The 19,753-nt window shown below is 33.8% G+C and overlaps 1 protein-coding gene across 6 annotated transcripts in view; it reads left to right on the top strand.

The window, feature by feature from the left end:
- KAT6A (lysine acetyltransferase 6A) overlaps nucleotides 1–19,753 on the top strand; it is a 146,863-nt gene that overhangs the window by 75,298 nt on the left and 51,812 nt on the right. For all 6 annotated transcript variants that reach the window (XM_074287347.1, XM_074287350.1, XM_074287348.1 and 3 more), the window contains 5 exons: nucleotides 6,661–6,776; nucleotides 7,269–7,350; nucleotides 8,180–8,315; nucleotides 13,247–13,560; nucleotides 17,684–17,802. In XM_074287347.1, coding sequence (XP_074143448.1) covers nucleotides 6,661–6,776; nucleotides 7,269–7,350; nucleotides 8,180–8,315; nucleotides 13,247–13,560; nucleotides 17,684–17,802 — 767 coding nt within the window. The remainder of the gene's footprint in view (nucleotides 1–6,660; nucleotides 6,777–7,268; nucleotides 7,351–8,179; nucleotides 8,316–13,246; nucleotides 13,561–17,683; nucleotides 17,803–19,753) is intronic.

Here is a 19,753-nt window from a genome sequence, read left to right as displayed (position 1 = left end):
CACTTGGACCCAAGTGGCTTCAGAAGAAAGAAGGGGTGACTTTGCATAGCCCTATCCCACTTCATTCAAATTTACTTGCTAGTCAAGACACTACCTTCCTGAAATCATTGATCCTCTTAAATGTGACAGCTTTTGAATACACACTTTTCTTTGTTATTGCTGATGGGTTTGTCTGCCTCTAGTCTCTGCCCACTTCAGTCCATCCTCCTACTCTCTCTTCATCCACTAAATTGATTTTTCTAAAAGACAGGACACTATCTCTCCTCCATTCTATTGGCTTTCTATGTCCTCCAGGATCAAGCACAAAATTCTTTGTTTGGCATTCAAAGACTTTCATATCCTTGCTTCTTGCTTCCTTTCCAGTCTTCCAGTCTTGTATTGTTCCTCCCACAAGATTTTCTCTAGTTGTCCCCTAGCTCTGAAAAGCTCTGAAAAATCTAATAGTATTCTGACTGTTGACCTTTCTGGCTTCCTTAAAGACTCATCTAAAATCTTCTAAAGGAAGCCTTCCCTGAACCCTTTTAAATTCCAGGTGATGAGGAGAAACTGAGGCTCTAAGCCGAGATGGGTCAACTCCTTTTCTGGTGGTGTGATTACCTCTCTCTCCTTCCCCAAAGTACCAAGGCCAGGTCCAGATAGCGAATGAATTCGCTACTCAATGCTGTGTTAAAACAAAGTCTTTATTGATAGTAAAGGAATAGACAGGCATTTGGCCTCTAGAAAGGCCAAACTGCCTGGCAAGGGGACGCCAGTTGGCGGGCACAAGGCAAGGATACCGAGTGCAAGTAATGCAATTTTAGAAATTCATTTTATACATAACCAGGGTCATAAAACAAAATTTGTATAGAGATGTTATCCAAGAGGTTCCAGAGAGATTTGCAAATAAGACAAGAATTTCAAAAATTCTATTAATTATTTGTCTCAACTTATCTCCTTTAACCTCTCCTCAGACAAGAATTTCCTGTTAATTATTTTTATCTTGTGCTATCTCTTTTTGACCTTATCACAGGGACTTCCCTCATTATTTCTTATTTTATCCTTTGTGATCGATTTGTTATATTGTCATCCCCATTAAATTTGTAAGTTTCTCAAGAGCAGGATCTGTCTTTTGACTCTTTTAAAAATCTCCATTGCTTAGCCACTGTTGCCTGGCTCATAGCAGGCACTTAAGAAATTTTTATTGGGTGGTTGATTGAATCTCAGTTGTTGTAATTTGTAGTTATCTTATTAGTCATATGGAATCTTTTGAAAAATACAGTTGTTAATAACTTTTTTATTTTCTGAGAACTACATTTTTTACATATTTTATCCATCTAAATATTGGGGACATGGTTCTTGTGCTTATATATTTGTATCTTATATTAGACCTTTATCAGGAAAATTTGTTGTAAAGGTTTTTTTTTTTTTTCTCCTAGTTAACTGTTTTCATTTTAACTTTACTGCTTTGATTTTGTGCAAAAGTTTTGAGGTTTATATGATGAAAATTCTTCATTTTATGTCCTTTGATCCTTTTTATCCATTATTTGGTCAGGATCTCTTTCCTTATCAATAATTGTGAAAGTATTTTCTTTCTTAGTTCCGCTAATTTGTTTATGATGTGACAGCTCAGAAGTTCTTGACTTGGAGTAAGTAAACTTGTTTTAAAAATATTTTGATAACTATTTCAATATAATTGGATTTCCTTTGTAATCCTATATATTTTGCGCATTTGAAAATGTTATTCTGAGGAGGTTCAAAGGTTTCATCAGACTACCAAAAGTAGTCTATGACATAAAAAAAGACCAGAACTGATCTAAACCATGTATTCATTTAGAACTTGCTGTATGATACACAGTGTAAGGTGGTGGACTCAAAACACATTTCTGTCAAATTGTTTTCCAGTTTTCCCAGCAATATTCTTTCCCCCTTTTCCCCCCTTCCCCTCAAATAGCAACAAGAACAAAAACAAACCCAAAAGTAAGTTTACCTGGTTGGTACCTTGAATTTGTTGACTATTATGATGCTGTGTTCATTTCCTTCTGAGAACTTTTATACTTAATATATTTTAAGATATCAGCCTTTCTCTTTTTTAATCATCAGCAAGTACTTTTGATGATGATGATTGATTTATAGTGTAGTTTAAGATCTGGAACTGTTAGGTTCCCTTTCTTGCTCTTTTTTTCATTATTTCCCTTGAGACTCATAATCATTCATAAGATAAAATACATAGAATTACAAAGAAAACCAATTACACTGAAATCTAGTTATTAAAATATTTTTTAAAGAAGTTCATATATCCCAAATTTAAAATTCTAATTTAGAGACAGGAAAGATTATGAGAGGATAAAAGTGTTGGAAGGAGAGGGTAGTCACTAATGCTAAATACTTCAGAGAGATTGAGAATGATGATGATTGAGAAGATATTAGATTTGGTCATTGAATACTCTGTAGTCTGAGCATGTTATTCCTTGTTATTCCTTGCACTAAATGCTCCATCTTCTTGACTCTAGGCTTTTTCAATTGCTATCCTCCAGGCCTGAAATTCTCTCCTGAATATCTACTTTCTGGCTTCACTGGCTTTCTTCACATCTCAGCTAAAATTCCATCTTCTGTAAGAGGCTTTTCCCTATCTTCCTTAATGCTGGGATTTCCTTCTGAGATCATCTAATTTATCTTGTATATGTCTGTTTGCATGTTATTTTCCCCCCTAAACCTTGAGTTCTTTGAGAACAGGGACTATCTTTTCTATTCTTTTTGTACCCTCAACCACTTGGTGTAGTTGCTTAATAAATTCTTGTTGACTGACTGACTTTGGAGAGAGCAGTTTCATTTTAGTGAAGAAATAGAAAGCTAGGCAGAGAGTTTGTAAATGAATTAAGTGCAGAGGAATTGGAGGTGCTAGATCTGTACAGCTTTTTTTAAGGAATTTGGCTGAAAATAGAAGAAAAGCTATAGAAAAAAACTAGTATTTGGTGAAGGAGTAAAGGTTTAGTTTAAGGATAACGGACACCTGGGCATGTTTGTAGTTATAAGAGAAGAAGCTGTTACATAATACAAGATTATCAAACATTCTTTGTTTTATACTTTGTAATAATGAATGTTAGTTTTGGAAACAGAACTGAATTAGGAGTGTGAGTAGTTGTGTTATTTCATTTTAACATAGGCAGTGGTCCTATCTGTCCTTTGTATTTTTCCTTTGCCTTCTTGTCCATGTACTAACTTGAAAATTTCCTTGTCATTAAAAAATTAAATAAAATAAAATTCATTAAAAAAATCTCAGCTCATTTCTGGACTTTATAGTTATAAACTATATTCTTAACAGGACTATGTCATTTGGGGGGTTACTTAGATTATGTTTCCATAAGGTTCCGGTTGCACATTCATTTCTCTTGAACTAAACCTAATTTTTGTGTTTTGTGTATTTTGAATGTTCTGATTGAGAATTACTTGCAGTTATCACAAAATTCTATATATGACTATTACAATAAAGAGTTTGCTTGTTAGTTTCCCCATATAGCCACATCAATCTCTTAGATGCACCTACTTGTTTCATTCAAATTGTTTGTCAGAACTTTGTACTTAACATCCATATCATCTCTTTTCTGTGGTGATCTTCTATAGAATCTTAGGTGTTTGTAGATCTTACTTTCCCTGTCCCATTTAATTATATAATAATTTATAATACTTTGTACATGTCTCATGCTCTCTATTTGTTTATAAGCTTTACTGAGGAAGGAAAGGAACTGTTGTCTTTTTGTTTCCCTGTGAGCACTATGCATTATACCGAGTAGGCACTTAACAATGTTTGAATTAAATGATACCTTTTATAAATACAGCTTATGGAAAAATTTTAATAAAGATTAGAAATAGAGAATATCAGCTACATAAAATTAAAAGGCTTTTTGTATTAATATAATCAACGCAACTGGAATGTTGAAGGGGGAAAACCACTTTGTATCAAATATCTCTTATACAAGCATGATACCCAAGATACTTAGGTAGTTGACACAAATATATACAACCTAGGGATATTCCCCAGTAAATTAGTTAAAAGTTTATGAACAGTTTCAGTAGCAGAATTGGAAGATAATCAACATTAGTCTAAAAGATTACTTTGTCACTAATTATAAGAAAAATGTAAATGAAGACAACTTGCAGTGTGGGTCTTTGGAAAGAACACTGAATTTGGAGTTATTAAGCTTGAGTCTGAATATAAAATGAGGGTTTGGGATATGATTACCTTAGAGATACCATGCAATTTTAAATCCATGCACTTAGGATTCTACATCCACCAAACTGGTAAAGGTGATAGAATTCAGAAATAATCAGTCTTGGAGTGGTTGTAGGAAGGGAAGAGTAGAATCATATTGATAAAAATGTGAATAGGTCTGATAATTCTGGAAAAGTTTGGAATTATGCAAAAAAAAATCACTAAGCTTTTAATATAACCTTTTATCCCAGCAATATTCGTATTAATACTCTCCAATAATACAAAAGGCCCATATGTACCAAAATATTCATAGTACCTTTTGTAGTTAGAGAGCATTTAAAAATAAACTTGAATGACCATTGATTTGAAGTGACTGGATAAATTATTATATATTGATATAATTTTGTTATAAGGAATGGTGAACATAAAATAATTAAGAGTGACATGAGAAAACTTAAATGAATGGATGCCAAATAAAATAAAAGGAGAATAATAGATGAGCATTTATAAGAATCTGTTACATACCAGGCACTGTGCTTGTGCTAAGTATTTTACTAATTAAAGGTATGATAATGAAAAATTGCTAAAACTCAATTCAACTCTATTTAACTGTAATATTGCAAATCAGTAACTTTTCTGTAATTTATAGCAATTAAAGTAAGATGGTCAGGGTCTCAAAGCTAGTTTGTATTCAATGTATGACTTGAACTCAGATCTTCCTGATTTTAGACCAGCTTTCTATCCATTATGTTGTATTGTCTCTCTAATTCCTTTTGAGATTTATAATATAACTGCTTACTTTGGAGATATATAACTTCTTTATACTTTATAAATTTTAATATTCTTTACTGTTATAAAAAAAAAAGAAGAAGACAATGTGGAAGATCCTATTTTTCCCCCTTTATTTCAACAAACAAATAAGAGTATATTATCCAATTTTAGAGGAGAAAGTTCCATTTTAGAAATGAGTATTTTATATTTTTTCCTAAAGATTTTGTTTGAAATCACCTTAAATTTTTTTCTTTAAAAATTTTTATGCATTTAACTTGAAACAAACAAATCTAAATAAAGTGATAAATATTAACATCAGAGACAGATACAGAAAGACAAAAAGGGAGGGGAGGAAGAGACAGAGACACAGAGAGACAGAAGAGGAGAGAGGGGGTAGAGGAAGAGAGGGGAAAGGGGAAAGAGAGAATATTTAATGAAAAGGAATGAGTTTTCCCACCAGACCAGGGTAGGCTCACACTCAGCTCAGAAGAAAGTTCATTTGGAACTTGCTCAGTGGAGGATGGGGGAATATATATATGTGCAGGGGAATGTTAGGTGTAGTTGTATTGGAATCAGCCTCACAATTAGCTGTCTTGGGAAGATGGGAGGAGAGTTGTTTTTTTGTCCTATGATTGGCTGCTCTTATACATACCCCCTTTGATTCAGGCTGTGGCATTTCTTGATGACCTAGGTGGCTAACTTTGAAGATCATTGATATGTATATAATGGCTTGAACCTGGTTTTGGAGGTGGGAAGACTTGGGTTAAAATATTGTGTTGAATATAAATGGGCTTTGGAACTATGGACAAATAACTTAAACCTTTAGTGCCCCAGGCAACTCCGAATGTGTAAATTAAAAATAAGTTGTTGATTTATGTCTCTAGAGAGAGTTCTTAGACCTATACCAATGAAATCACAAAAGGAATAAATACCTGAAGTTTATATAGTATTTTTCTATTTATAAGACATTTTCATTGTTTCATGGAAAATTAAAACTTTGTGATTTATGTGCTCCAGTCATTACTGCCTCTTTCACATATCATGTCAAGATTTGAATGATCTTCCTACTTTCAAGATTAGCATTTATTGTCCACTTTACCTTACTGCCACTTCTTATGTAATTATAATTAGTGTGTATTGTGGTCTTTATCTTGGCATTATTTCAAATAATCTTTTAAAAAATTCCTGGCATTCCTTATTTATTTATTTTTAAATGATAATTGCATTCTGTTGTTGATATACTGTAATTTAATTCAATTATTTAAGTTTGGTTGTTGGCAGTTCTGCAGTTACACATACGGTCACTGTATATGTTTTTTGAATATGTTATTTTTTTCATTATAATATGCAAAGTATATTAGCAATAATGGGAAGGCCATTTTATATTGTGAACTCACAATGCTGAGATGGGATATATAAAATTTTGGATTTTACTAAACTTAATCCAGTGTAATTTTAATTTTGTTTCATTTCTAAATTGCTTAAAACATTGATCTTGAAAACTAAATACAATGGAAATCACTTGTAATATTAAGGTAAATAGGATGCAACTATGAATTTCCACATATATTTAAGTGTACTTTTATATCATTTAAAAAATGTATCTGTGATTAATTCTGTTTTTTTGTATATTACCGTTTCAGTACACTAATAGAATTCATGATGATTATTTCAGTGTCAGTCATATCCTCTTTTGATAGGTCATCCATCCTGTTTAAAGTTCTCTCCAGAGTTAACAGTTCGAGTAAAGGCCTTACGGTGGCAGTGCATTGAGTGTAAAACGTGCAGCTCTTGTCGAGACCAGGGCAAAAATGCAGTGAGTACTTCTCCTTTCCTGATTAGATATTCTGTTTATAAAGAGATATTTGGCATTTAGAGAGAATATTTAAACCACTTTAAATAAAACAGCTATTTTCTTGAGACTCTTGGGTTAAGTTAGAAGCATCTATTTCCACTACATTAAATGGCATGCTAATTATAGATCATTCTTACCTGTGAATTAAAGCAGGTTTTTGTAGGGACTTATATTGTCCTGTTTTTTGAAAGCTTTGTTTCATATATCTTATATATTTGATGAAAGTAATGAAATTATAGTTTTTTAAAAAATCTTACAAAATACCTTTGCATTAATTCATATTAGAGTCTCATTCTTTTAGTCCAAATTAAGGAGTTTTTGTTTTTTCATTCATTTGATTTGGTTTATTCAAGAATGTAACCCAACTCTATTAAGAGTTCTTAAAGACTTGGGTCAGGTATATTTTGTTAGGCATGTTTTGTTAAAACTACTTTTTCTTGTCATTTTTTGTAGGATAACATGCTCTTCTGTGATTCCTGTGACCGAGGTTTTCACATGGAATGCTGTGATCCACCACTCACCAGGATGCCAAAAGGTAATGCATTCTGAAATCTAACTAGAAAAAAAAAAAAAAAAAAAAAAAGGAACACTGTGGAAGTGGGTTAAAGATAACTTTCTTCACTTCTTAAAAATAAGAGAATTCTCTAGAACTTTCTATTTGAAAATACATAATATAAGTAGAAAGATACTTGTTTCTCTGAAGTTGAGATAGTCTTTCTATTTATACATGTGAGAATTCCTGTAGCATGAATTTAATACTGTTTGACTATAATTTTCACAGGTGATGTTTATGGAAATTATGGTGATTCAGTGTCAAAATTTGATAATTTTTGGTTCCATTTTTAACTTTCTTCAACTCTCTTCCTGTGATGTGTAGCATTTAATCCAAGGCTGTTAGCTTATTGGTGAAAAAAAGCCTATCATAGCTCATACACTGATTTTCTCTGGTTTTGAAGGTGGGTTTGAAGGTGGGAGTGGCTTACATGCTTCACCTTGTGTGTGTGTGTGTGTGTGTGTGTGTGTGTGTGTGTGTGTGTGTGTGTGTGAGAGAGAGAGAGAGTGAGAGAGAGAGAGAGAGAGAGAGAGACACACACAAGAGATAGACAGAGAGACACACACACAGAGTTTAATGAATAATAATAGAAGGGAAAGTTTGTTGGAACAGAAAGATTATATTGCTTGTATAATGAATGACTTCGAAAAATCCTAACAGTCCTGTAGAAATTCGATCTTCTTAGGACTCTCACATTTTACAGAATTTAGGAAAGTCTGAAATGAAAATTTTCCATTACCTTAATGTTTCTGAAGTCATTGAGACTATTTATACCAGCACTTACTTGACATGCGATTTTAATTTTTTGTAGGCATGTGGATATGTCAGATTTGTCGACCTCGGAAAAAAGGAAGAAAACTTCTACATAAAAAAGCAGCACAGATAAAACGGCGCTATGCCAATCCAATAGGACGCCCTAAAAACAGGTTAAAGAAGCAAAATACAGTGTAAGTACTTTTTGTAGGAGGATCAAATAGAAGGAAAAGGGAAGAAAGGACCCATTCTAAGAAGATAGTGTCTATCTTTTATGACTAATTTCCATAGTACAAAATTTTAATAAGAAATGTCATTGCTCACTTAAGGTAAAGTTTGTTTGTTTATCCCTGAGGCTGGGGTTAAGTGACTTGCCCAGGGTCACACAGCTAGGAAGTATCTGAGATCAGATTTGAACTCCTGTCCTCCTGAATTCAGGGCTGGTGCTCTATCCACTGCGCCACCTAGCTGCCCCACTTAGGTAAAGTTTTACTGATCACATTTATATTTCCTTCAAAGGCAATAATACATAGTGAATATGAAACTGTTAAAGCAAAGTCTAGATGGCCATCTGTCGGGAATGTTGTAGAAAGGGTTATTCATCTCTGAATTTTAGACTTCAAATAGGCTTCTGAAGATTTCTTGTTTACTTCAAGAGTATCTTTATTTGGATAATGCCAGTAAAAGAGAAATTACTGTCTCCTACAGCAGCCCATTCTACTTTTGGTTAACTTTTAATTGTTTGGAAATTTTGTCTTACATCAAGTCTAAATTTTCATCTCTGCAAGTTTTTCCCTTCCGAGGCCAAGCAGAATAAGTGTAATCCCTCTTTCATATGATTGCTTGTCAGATATTTGAAGGCAGCTGTCATGTCCCTTATCCCTACTCCATTAGTCTTTTCTTCTTTGGGATAAAAATCTCCAATTTTTCCAGCTTCCAGATGAATCTGGGCCATGATGTCATGTTATGCTTTCAGTTATCATATTTTCCCTCTTCTTCCCCCCAACATACACAAATTACATTCTCTTAATGTAGCCTAATGAGTAGCTTTTGGGGCTGCCATATCACACTGTTGACTGACTTGGACATTGCAGTCCACCAAAACTCCCAGATCTTTTCAAGAAAAATGATTTCTGTAGGTATGCCCCTGTTGCACCTCCTTGCCTCTTTCCCCTCTTCTTTTTCCCCCATACCCTCATTTTGTGCCTGTGAAGTTGATTTATTGACTTTAGGGGTAAGATCTTATCCATATTAAAATCCATCTTGTCTGATTTGATGATGTAGTCTAATCAGTTAACATCTTCTTGTGAGCTGTCAGTTATTGTGTTACTTATCCCTTCTAGATTTGTGACCTTTGTAAATATGATAAGCCTTTCATTACTATCTTTATGTCAAATGTTAATGAACTATTCAAACATTCACGTTAAGCATTTACTCTTTGTTAGGTACTGTGGTGGCATTGGGGATTACACAGAAAAGAAAGTCCCTTAAGGGGATCTTAATATTTAAGAGCCTTAACATTTATCGAAGTCTGAAGAGAAAAAAGTGCACATAAATGTATACACAAAATATACACAAAACTAGATAGTTACTAATTTGGAGGGGAAAGTACTAGCTATGGACATCAGGAAAGACTTTATATAGAAAATGATTCCCGGATTGAGTTTTTTAAAGAATCCAGAGATTCTAAGAAGTGGAGTTGAGGAGGGACAATGTTCCAGTTATGGAGACTGGCCAGTGCAATGGTATGACAAAAAGAAGTTAAAACTGTTGATACTAAGGAACAAAAATTCAGAGTGATTAAACTATAGGATATGTTGAAGGAAAGTAATGTGTCATAAGATTAGTTTAGGCCAGATTGTGAAGGAATTTAAATTCCAAACAAACTTATATTCGATCTGCATTAACAGAGATAGAGAGCCACTGGAATTAACAAACATATATATTTGATCTATTGATTTGATATATTGATATATAGAGAGCCACTGGAATTTATTAAGTAAGAGGGTGGTATTGTAGGACTTATTTTTTAGAAACATTACTTTGGCAGTTTTTTGTTGTATTGGAATGGGAAGAGACAAAAGCCAGAGATAACATTCAATTGACTATTTCAGTAATGCAGGTGAGAGATGATAAGAGCCTGAACTAGAATGGTGGTTATATGAGTGGAGGAAAGGAGATGAATGTAAGAAATGATGTGAAAGGTAGAAATGATAATTTAGCAACTGGATATGAGTATGAATAAGAGTAGTTGTGGATGACTCTAAAGTTATAAACCTGCGTGGCTGAAAGTATGGCGATGGATTGAAGATGAAATAGGAATGTTTGGGGAAAGGTTGGCTTTAGGAGAAAGATAATATTTTCTTTTCTATGTTGCATTTGTTGTATTGTCCATTAGGTAGTTAATATTAAACTAGAACTTAGGAGAGAGACTGGGGCTAATTACATAGCATTGGGAATATTCTGAGTAGTAATGATAATTAAATTTATATAAATTGATGAGGTCACAGAGAGAGACAGAAAAAGGGAAGAAAAAAGGAAGGGGGAGATAATGTATACAAAAAAAGACAATAATTTAAAAAAGGACTCAGGATTAAATCTCAGTTTTACCCACCTTTAGAGGTCATGCTATATCTGCTGCTCCACCAGAAAAGATTCAATAGAAGGAAACACAATTATTTCAGTTATGGCAAAAGGAATAATTGGATAGATAGAAGAAATAAGAAGAGAGTAGTGTACTGAAAACCCAAAGAAGAGAGTGTTTCTCTTATGAGGTGAGGTTGGTGAACTATGTAAGGTGCTGTAGAAAGATCAAAAGGATGAAGAATGAGATAGAACCGTCAGATTTTGCACCTATATCATTGGTAATTTTGGATAGATCTGTTTCCATTGAATGATGATATTAGCCAGATTTGCGGACGTTTTTAGAAGAGAGGGAAGAAATAGAAGGCAATAAGTATAGACAACTTAAGGCATTGCCTCAAAAAGAGAAGAGAGCTATAGAATGATAGCAAGCAAAGATAGCAAAATCTCTAGTAAAGGAGTTTTTGATGGTTTGTGCTGGAACTCTGTCTTCCCAGAAATCAGCCGGAGTCAGGATCACTAAACATCTTTATTCTTGATCTTTTATGGTCACCCTCCAACGCCAGGTCACGAGTGCGAGAGAGCATGAGTTCCGTGACCCAAGTTTCTCCTCCTCCTCCTCCCACACAAGTCACTTTGTCCCTCTTTGTACCACCAATCTAGTCACCACAGAACAGCTGGGGAGGGTCAACCTTCAAACAAGTTAATAGGGAACCGTCCAATTGGCAATTAGTCTCACGTGCTTCATTATCGAAGTGCATTGCTCAGTTCTAGCCCTTTACAGTTTGTTTGTTTTTTAATTAAAGAGGAGCCCTGAGTTTTTCAACAGGCAGCAGGAAAGGGAATCATCAAAGATTAAAGAGATGGGATAATAATGGAGGTAATCTCTGGAGGACATGGAGGGCTGGATCAACTAGAACAAATATTGGCCTTGGAGTAGAGGGGCCACATCTTCGTCAGACATTGAAGGAAAGGAGGAAATAGTTTTGGTCAAAGGAATTGAAAACGAGAAGAATGAGTAGTTCATAGCAAGTGATTGTTATTTTCTCAGTTAAAGATGAGGTTCTGAGGTTTGGGGGTAGGGTGTAGGGTATAGCATAAAAAGCTTGGAATAGCTGTACTGAATGAGGTAGAAAATCACTTTGAGAAGAGTAAAAAGTTCAAACAAAAATCACCTTCAAATTTATTTTATTAGAGATCATCTGCTTAACAGTACAAGTATTAGTGTGCATCTCTTCACAGCAATAACATGAGAGGTTTTGCCAATTTTTTTTGTAAATCTAATAAACATATCTGTAATGTAGCCCACTAATCTCTACTTTTTGCTTTTTACTTTTTTTTGTATTATATTGTTATATATTATAAATTATTATCATTTATTAATATGTTATGGATCATAGTATTCTATGATATCCTTAGAAAGGACCTTAGATATCAACTAAGCCAGTTCCCTCATTTTATAGGTTAAGAAACAAGGCTTAGGGGAAAGATTTATCCAAAATCAAGCAGGTAGTAAATGGCAGAATCAAGATTCGAACTCCAGGGTTTCCTCTTGACTGCAAATCCATTGTGATTCCCTCTTTCTTTCATGAAGCTTGTTTTAGGAGATGAAGGAAGAGTCCATTTTAGTCCATGCATTCTATTGTGAGCCAGGGCAAAGAGATAGTAGTCTAGCAAGACAAGAACAGGGAACACAAAATTGTTTAGTTTGGCTTGTGCTTTAGCCTTGAAAATATGATTAAATATCTTTAGGTCTGCGGGGCTTTTTGCTTCAGCCATTTTTAAATAATTTAATACTATCATGAAGATAGAGTGAGCATTAGCAGTCTTAAGAATATATACATCAAATACTATAGTTTGTATTTTGTTATGAAAACATTTCTTTCCCTAACACAGATTTTTGAACTTTGGGCCTCTGGGCTAGCATATTTTAATTTTTTGCCATTGAAAGTCACCATGTAGCACTGAATGAATATAGTAGTCAAGATTTCTCTAGGGCAGAGTGTGTATACCTATGATTCCTTTCTATGTTTTGCCATAAAGCTAGAATTGAGTCTGGGATTTTAGAGGGATCATTTAGTTACAAGGATTCTTAACCTAGGGTCATAGACTTAGAAGTCCATGAATAAATTTCAGGGTCCCCATATACTTGCATGGGAAAAGGGTTACATATTTATTACCACTTTTTATATTATGATTGTAGGTAATAAACCATTATTCTGAGAAAGAGTCCATAGGCATCACCACACTGCTTAAAGGGATCCATAATACCAAAAAGGTTAAGAAGCCCTGATCTGATCTAATCCCTTCACCATGAAATAGGAGAAACTTCAATGTAGTTTGTTTCCATCTTTGTAGTTGTACAAGTCCCCACAATGCCTGGGGCATATTAACGATAGTAAATAAATGCTTATTTATTGATAAGAACTGGAAATTTTTTAGAAGCATCAACTAATCAGATGACAAAGAAGAGACCTCAAAAAACTTTTTACATCCAGAACAGCATTTTGATATTTTTCTTTTTTCTTGACCAATTTTTTAGATCAAAAGGCCCTTTCAGCAAAGTTCGAACTGGACCTGGTCGGGGTCGGAAACGTAAAATCACTCTCTCCAGCCAATCAGCATCTTCATCAGAAGAAGGCTATTTGGAGCAAATGGACTTAGACTTCTGCAGAGATGGTAGTACACCCCTGAAATTCAATAAGAAAACCAAAGGGCTCATTGACGGCCTTACCAAATTCTTCACCCCTTCCCCTGATGGGCGAAAAGCTCGTGGGGAAGTGGTGGACTACTCTGAGCAATACAGGATCAGGAAAAAGGGCAACAGGAAATCAAGTACTTCAGAGTGGCCCACAGGTAAGGGTTTGCTCACTTGTCAGCAAAAGTGTTCTTAAAGATCTGTAATTTGGAATCATTAATTATTCATATTTGATTTTTCTATGCATAGAGGAAACATTTTTGGCAACAAGAAAAAAATTGGTAAAGATGCAGATTTCAATACAGAAAAGAGCCAGAGATAAATTTTAGGAATAGGTTGGCTAAAAGTGTGGAAACTGGGGAAAGATTGGTTTTTGAGTTTGCTTGTTGATATTTTGAACATAAATATTGTTATCACTCATTTTTGTTGTGAGAAAAAAGCATGTGGTGGGTCTGTTCCTGAAAGTATGGAGTTGGTTAAAATGTTATTGACTATTAAAGGTGAAATTAGGCTTTGCATTTATGGAATACTGTTTTAGATGTTCATCTTCACAAATTTACTTATAATTTTAAAAAATGTCATTGTTTCTTTTCAGTGGTGCTGTACCACAGTATGAAAAGCATTGTTTATCAAATTAAGCTTCCACTTTTCAAAGCAGAAAACTAATAAAGCCATAAACTTATGGCTGGGAAAACACCAGATATAACAGATAGGTCAGGCAAGAAAAGATTTTTTAAAATGAATTGTTCACTGAGTTCAAATCTGGTCTAGACACTTAACATTTCCTAGCTGTGTGACCCTGGGCTTAATCCCAGCCTCAGGAAAAAAAAAAAAAAAAAGATTATTAGATCCAATCATTCTGGAGAACAATTTGGAACTATGCTCAAAAAGTTATCAAACTGTGCATAAACTTTGATCCAGAAGTGTTTCTAGAGGCTTATATCTCAAAGAGATCTTAAAGGAGAGAAAGAGAACCAAATGTTTGTTGCAGCCCTTTTTGTATGGCAAAAAACTGAAAACTGAATGGATCTTCTGTGAGAAATGACTAGCAGCATGGTTTTGGAGAGGCCTGGAGAGACTTAACGTGCTGAGCGGAATCAAGAGATCATTATACACAGCAACAAGAAGATTATAAGATAATAAATTCTGATAGATGTGACTCTCTTGAACAATGAGATGATTCAAACCAGTTCCAATTATTTAGTGATAGAGCCATCTACACCCAAAGAGAGGACTATGGGAACTGAGTGTGGTTCACAACATAGCATTTTCACTCTTTTTGTTGTTTGCTTGCATTTTATTTTGCTTTCCTTTTTTTTCTGGTTTGATTTGATTTTTCTTTGAGGCAAGATAATTGTATAAATATGTATGTATATATTGGCTTTAACATATATTTCTACCAATGTTTAATATATATTGGACTACTGCCATCTAGGGGAGGGCATGGGGGAAGGAGGGGTAATTGCAACACAAGGTTTTGCAAGGGCTAATGTTGAAGAATTATTCACATATATGTTTTAAAAAACAAAAAGCTTTAATAATAATAAAATAAAATAACTAAAAAAAATTAATTGTTCAGATAAACCTAAGAGTCAGCTTCAGTTTACATTTTGCCTTAATTACTAGAGACCTATACTATATGAACAAGTTGCATAGAGAAAAAGATAAGGAATAGAGGACTTGAAATACTTTGGAAGTTGAATAACAGAGGCATGTTCTTATGTATAGTTAGGAAATTTCTTTGTCTTCTCACTCTTAAATACACATTGTTGGCCAGTGACTGCCTCTTCATTCCTTTTTGATCCCACAGTTGATTTTTTGAAGTGCAGAAGGGAATTCTTAGTATTTTAAGCTCTATTTTTATCTTTTGTTAAAAATATCACTCATATTATTTTATCCCTAAGTAGATTTATACTTTAAGTCACAGAAAAATGTCTTAGATTGTTTTATGATTTTGCCATTTGAGCAAAAGTTAAAATGTTCATTGATTTTAAAATAACTGATGAATTATGCATTCTATTTTCCTAACTAATTATAATTGGGTAATCTGTTAACCTTTATAAGTCCCCCTTCTCTCCCCAGGCAGTTGGGGTTAACTGACTTGCCCTGGGTCACACAGCTAGGAAGTGTTAAGTGTCTTGAAGTCAGATTTGAACTCGGGTCCTCCTGACTTCAGGGCAGATTCACTGCCCCATCTAACTGATCCAACCTTTGTAAGTTTTGATATCTTCATTTATAAATAATGAGGTGGGTTATACCTTGTTAGTGAGCTTTTTAGGTGAGTGAGAGATCAAATTCATTCAGAAACACATGCAGTTCTGGTGGTATTTTTACTTTTTTCCCAATTAGAATGTAGTATTCATTGGGATAAGTTGCAGAATTTTAAATATCATGAGTTGAAAGAAACTTTAGAAGTTAACTAGTATCCCCCACAAATTGTTTGTCATCCATCTTTTGCTTGAAAACATCCAGTGGGGGGAAGAGTTCTCACAAATTCCTGAGACATCATTTCTACTTTGTGATATCTCTTGTTCAGAATTTTTCTTTTCATGAAGCCAATATTTGATTCTCTGAAATATGTTACTCCTAATTCAGCCATTTGAATCTAATCCTGCTTTCACATGGGCCTTGAAAGACTTAAAAATGTTGTCAAATTTCCCTGAGTCTTCTCTTCTCCAGGCTAATCAATCATTTCTCTAGAAGTGGTTCTCTAGTTCTTCATCATCCTTGTTACTACCCTCCTCTCAAAGTGTGACAGACCCTCCATGTGTTTTGTCCATGTAGCCTTTTTTCCCTGCCAGGGCTACTGAGATGGACCTCTTTGAATCACTAGTTACCTTCTGCTTGCCAAATCTGATAGCTTTTTTTTTTTTTTTTTTTTTTGTCCTTATTCTTCCTTGATGTCCCTAACACTGAATTATCTTTCCATGTAGACTTTCATGATATTGTTACTGCCTAATTTACTTTCTGCATAAGTGACTATTCATTCTTGGATTCCCAGAAGCTCATTTTTTAAGATACGCTTCAGGTTTCAGTCCTGTTGTCTTCTCTTTCTATAATTTTTCCATTGGATCACATGGATCTCATCCATATTATTAGTATGGGATAGAACTCTAGAATATGTGGAACAGATAATAATGAAAAGTATTTTTAAATAACTTTTTTATATAAGATACAGAATGGATCCTTAATTGAAGTCCAATAATAGGTGTGAAAATTTTCTTTAATAAGCTTCATAATTTTTTCTCGAGTTGTAAAGATTGAAAAGATCTATAAGGTTTTTAAAAATTGTCTGTTTCTCCTTATTGTGATATTAAAATGTTCTTGCATAGAGCTGCATCATGAAGCAGGGGGGGCTATTAAATTCATGAAATAGCTTCAGATTTTAATTATTTTTTTCATTTTAGGAATGTTGTCAAGAATGTATCTTTGACCTTTCTTTAGGCTTTAAATGAATAACAGAATACCTATACATAGAATTCATGTAAAAAGAGTTTGTCATAAATTGCTCTTTTCAGTCACATTCTTCCAGAGAGGAAATGATAATATTAACAATGTCAACTGCAGATACAAAAAATTAATGATCTACATAAACCTCAGGTGCTCTATTTATAGGTTTCTTTGCACAATTAAAGAAATATCACTTGGTGGATTATCATCATTATTGTTGTTATTTTCTCATACTATCTAGAGCATTTACATATACGATTCTCAAATTTGTGGATTTTTGTGTTTTGTAAGAGTATGTGGTTTACAGGAAATTGTTGATTTATATCTCTGTCAAGTATTTTATTAGATCTTAACTGGTTGAGATGGGCTCTATGAAGTCTCCCTTTCTGCTCAGATAAGAATATAGTATTCTTGTGAAGTTCTCAATAGATAAAATATTAAAAGAGCCCAGTATCCAAGTTTTTTATTCCATTTTTCTTGGCAATGAGGCTAATGCCCCTATTCTCTAGTACTTGGGGGATAAGAAATGTAAGCTTTGGACAGTGTGACAAATGTAGAGATAGAGAATTATCATTTTTACACTATATCAAGTTAATTTACACAAATAATTTGTGTTCCCAAGTTCCTTTTTTCTCTGTACATAGCATAATATAATGGAATTTAAAATGAGATGTGTGATGTTTAATAAGAAACATTAAGTCAATATAAACATTATGTTTATAGATACAGATAGCTCTTTTTCTAACTTTAAGGCCAACTATCTTAAAAGTATTGAGATAGCTATAGAACTTCATATTGTTTTTGTAATCTTTAACTTCCTTTAATTTACAGACAATCAGGATGGCTGGGATGGAAAACAGGAAAATGAGGAGCGACTTTTTGGAAGTCAGGAAGACATGACTGAAAAAGATATGGAATTATTTCGAGATATCCAGGAACAAGCACTGCAGGTAAAATTTAAGGCTAACAAATTATATAATTTTTCAGGAGAGGTAGAGAGAGCTGATTTTATTGGAATTAGAACAGTGGACCACAGTCAATTTATTTAACTATCATTTTCAGTTGCTTATATACATGTGGTCCTACTGATTTGCATGTTATTTTTTAGTTCTTATAGAGAGCTTTCCATGATAACTACTTAGGAGTGTGTATGCATGTGTGTGTTGTGTTGTGTTGTGTGGTGTGGTGTGTATGTGTGTGTGTGTGTTCCAGTAATGGAAGAGCTCTTTTTTTCTTACATTATATGCATCTTAGAAAGCAGATAGGCCTTGATGTTTGGGGATAGGGTCTGACAGAAATTCTTGTCACAATGACAACATCCTTTATCATTTGATTTTTGTACCTTTTTTTTCCCTCCTGGCGTTTTTTTCTTCACCCCCTTTCTATAAGTTGATTAGTATGGCTTAAATCCTCTCTTCAGGGATAGAAAAAAAAGATTTTTCATTGATTGGCAGGTAGGATTCTTTATACTAATGGCTATGTTAGCATACTTGTGATTTGAGGTAAAAAAACAAAAACAATACACATAGTTTTCATGTATAATTTATTATATGAGAGAGAGAGAGAGAGAGAGAGAGAGAGAGAGAGAGAGAGAGAGAGAGAGAGAGAGAGAGAGAGAGAGAGAGAGTGTGTGTGTGTGTGGGTGTGGGTGGGTGGGTGTGGGTGTGGGTGTGTAAATAAAAACAATTGCAGCACTCAAATATTCAACACTGAAAAATTGTAAAAACTGGAATTAATATTCAGCATAGTTCTTCATACATAATTAACCTGTCTACATTGTCTTGAACGATGCTTATTTGTAAATATTTCTTTAATTAAATTAAACAACCAGTTAAAGTTGTGGAAACAATTAGTTTCATTGATGTTTAGTGGCACTAATTTTAGATCCTAAAATCCACAAGATGGCAGTGTTTCTCCATGAAGTTAGTATAAATGGTGAAAATGAGGCAGTATGGCTTAATGGAAAGAGATGCTGGATTTGGAGGGATGACTTGCAAGCTCCTCTTCCGCATACTCCCCACTCTCCCCATCATCTGTCTTCTTATGTGATCAGAGGAAAATCTCTCTAGGCCTCAATTTCCTTATTGGTTAAAAGAAGAAAAGAATAAATAGTAGCTATACTACCTACTTCACAATGGTAGGAGGATCATAAAATATAATAATTTGTGTAAAGTACCTTGCAAACTGCAAAATGTTACCTAAAATTAAAGTGGGATGAAGCTTTAGGAGATCAAAGTAGTTACTCATATTCAAATAAGAGTGTTTTGAATGTTCTACAAGTGAGACTTTGGTAATGTTAATTTTGTTTATTTTTATAATTAACAGTGTTAATGGCTTGAAGACCACTTAGGCAAAGATTTCTTCAGCATTTACTTCGGTATCTTATAGAAAAGCTGTGACTTTACACTGTTTTACATATTTGGACACTGCTTTTATGAGAAGGCGGCAAGAAAATAGTTAGTCAAAGTACTAGCAGGGATTTAATAAAGCAAGTTCCAAAATGAATACAGGGGCCACATTGCATATTTAGGCTAGTGTCACATATTTTTAGCTATATCTTAATATAGTAATTAATCATAATGTGATCCTTAGTTATTATTAAATTATGCTTATTACCTCCTATTTACTAAAATGGGAAACTATTTAGCAACTTCAGAATGTATTGAAGAGGAATGGACAAAGTCTTGGTGAGTTAGGGTTGACCTGTAGGTTGCAGATGTTTTCATTTTTTTCAAAATTAGTAATTCTCCAGAAATGTAATTATGATATATATATATATATAGTAGGAATTAATGTTATATGTTTTAAATAAAGAAAATACTGGGTTCTATGATGATTGGCCAATTTGTATTATCTGGAGCAGAATTATCAAATATGTGACAAAGTTATCAAAAATATAAT

Source organism: Sminthopsis crassicaudata, chromosome 2 (genome assembly GCF_048593235.1).
Source record: "Sminthopsis crassicaudata isolate SCR6 chromosome 2, ASM4859323v1, whole genome shotgun sequence".
Lineage (NCBI taxonomy): Eukaryota > Metazoa > Chordata > Mammalia > Dasyuromorphia > Dasyuridae > Sminthopsis > Sminthopsis crassicaudata.
This window is presented reverse-complemented; position numbering and strand designations above follow the sequence as displayed.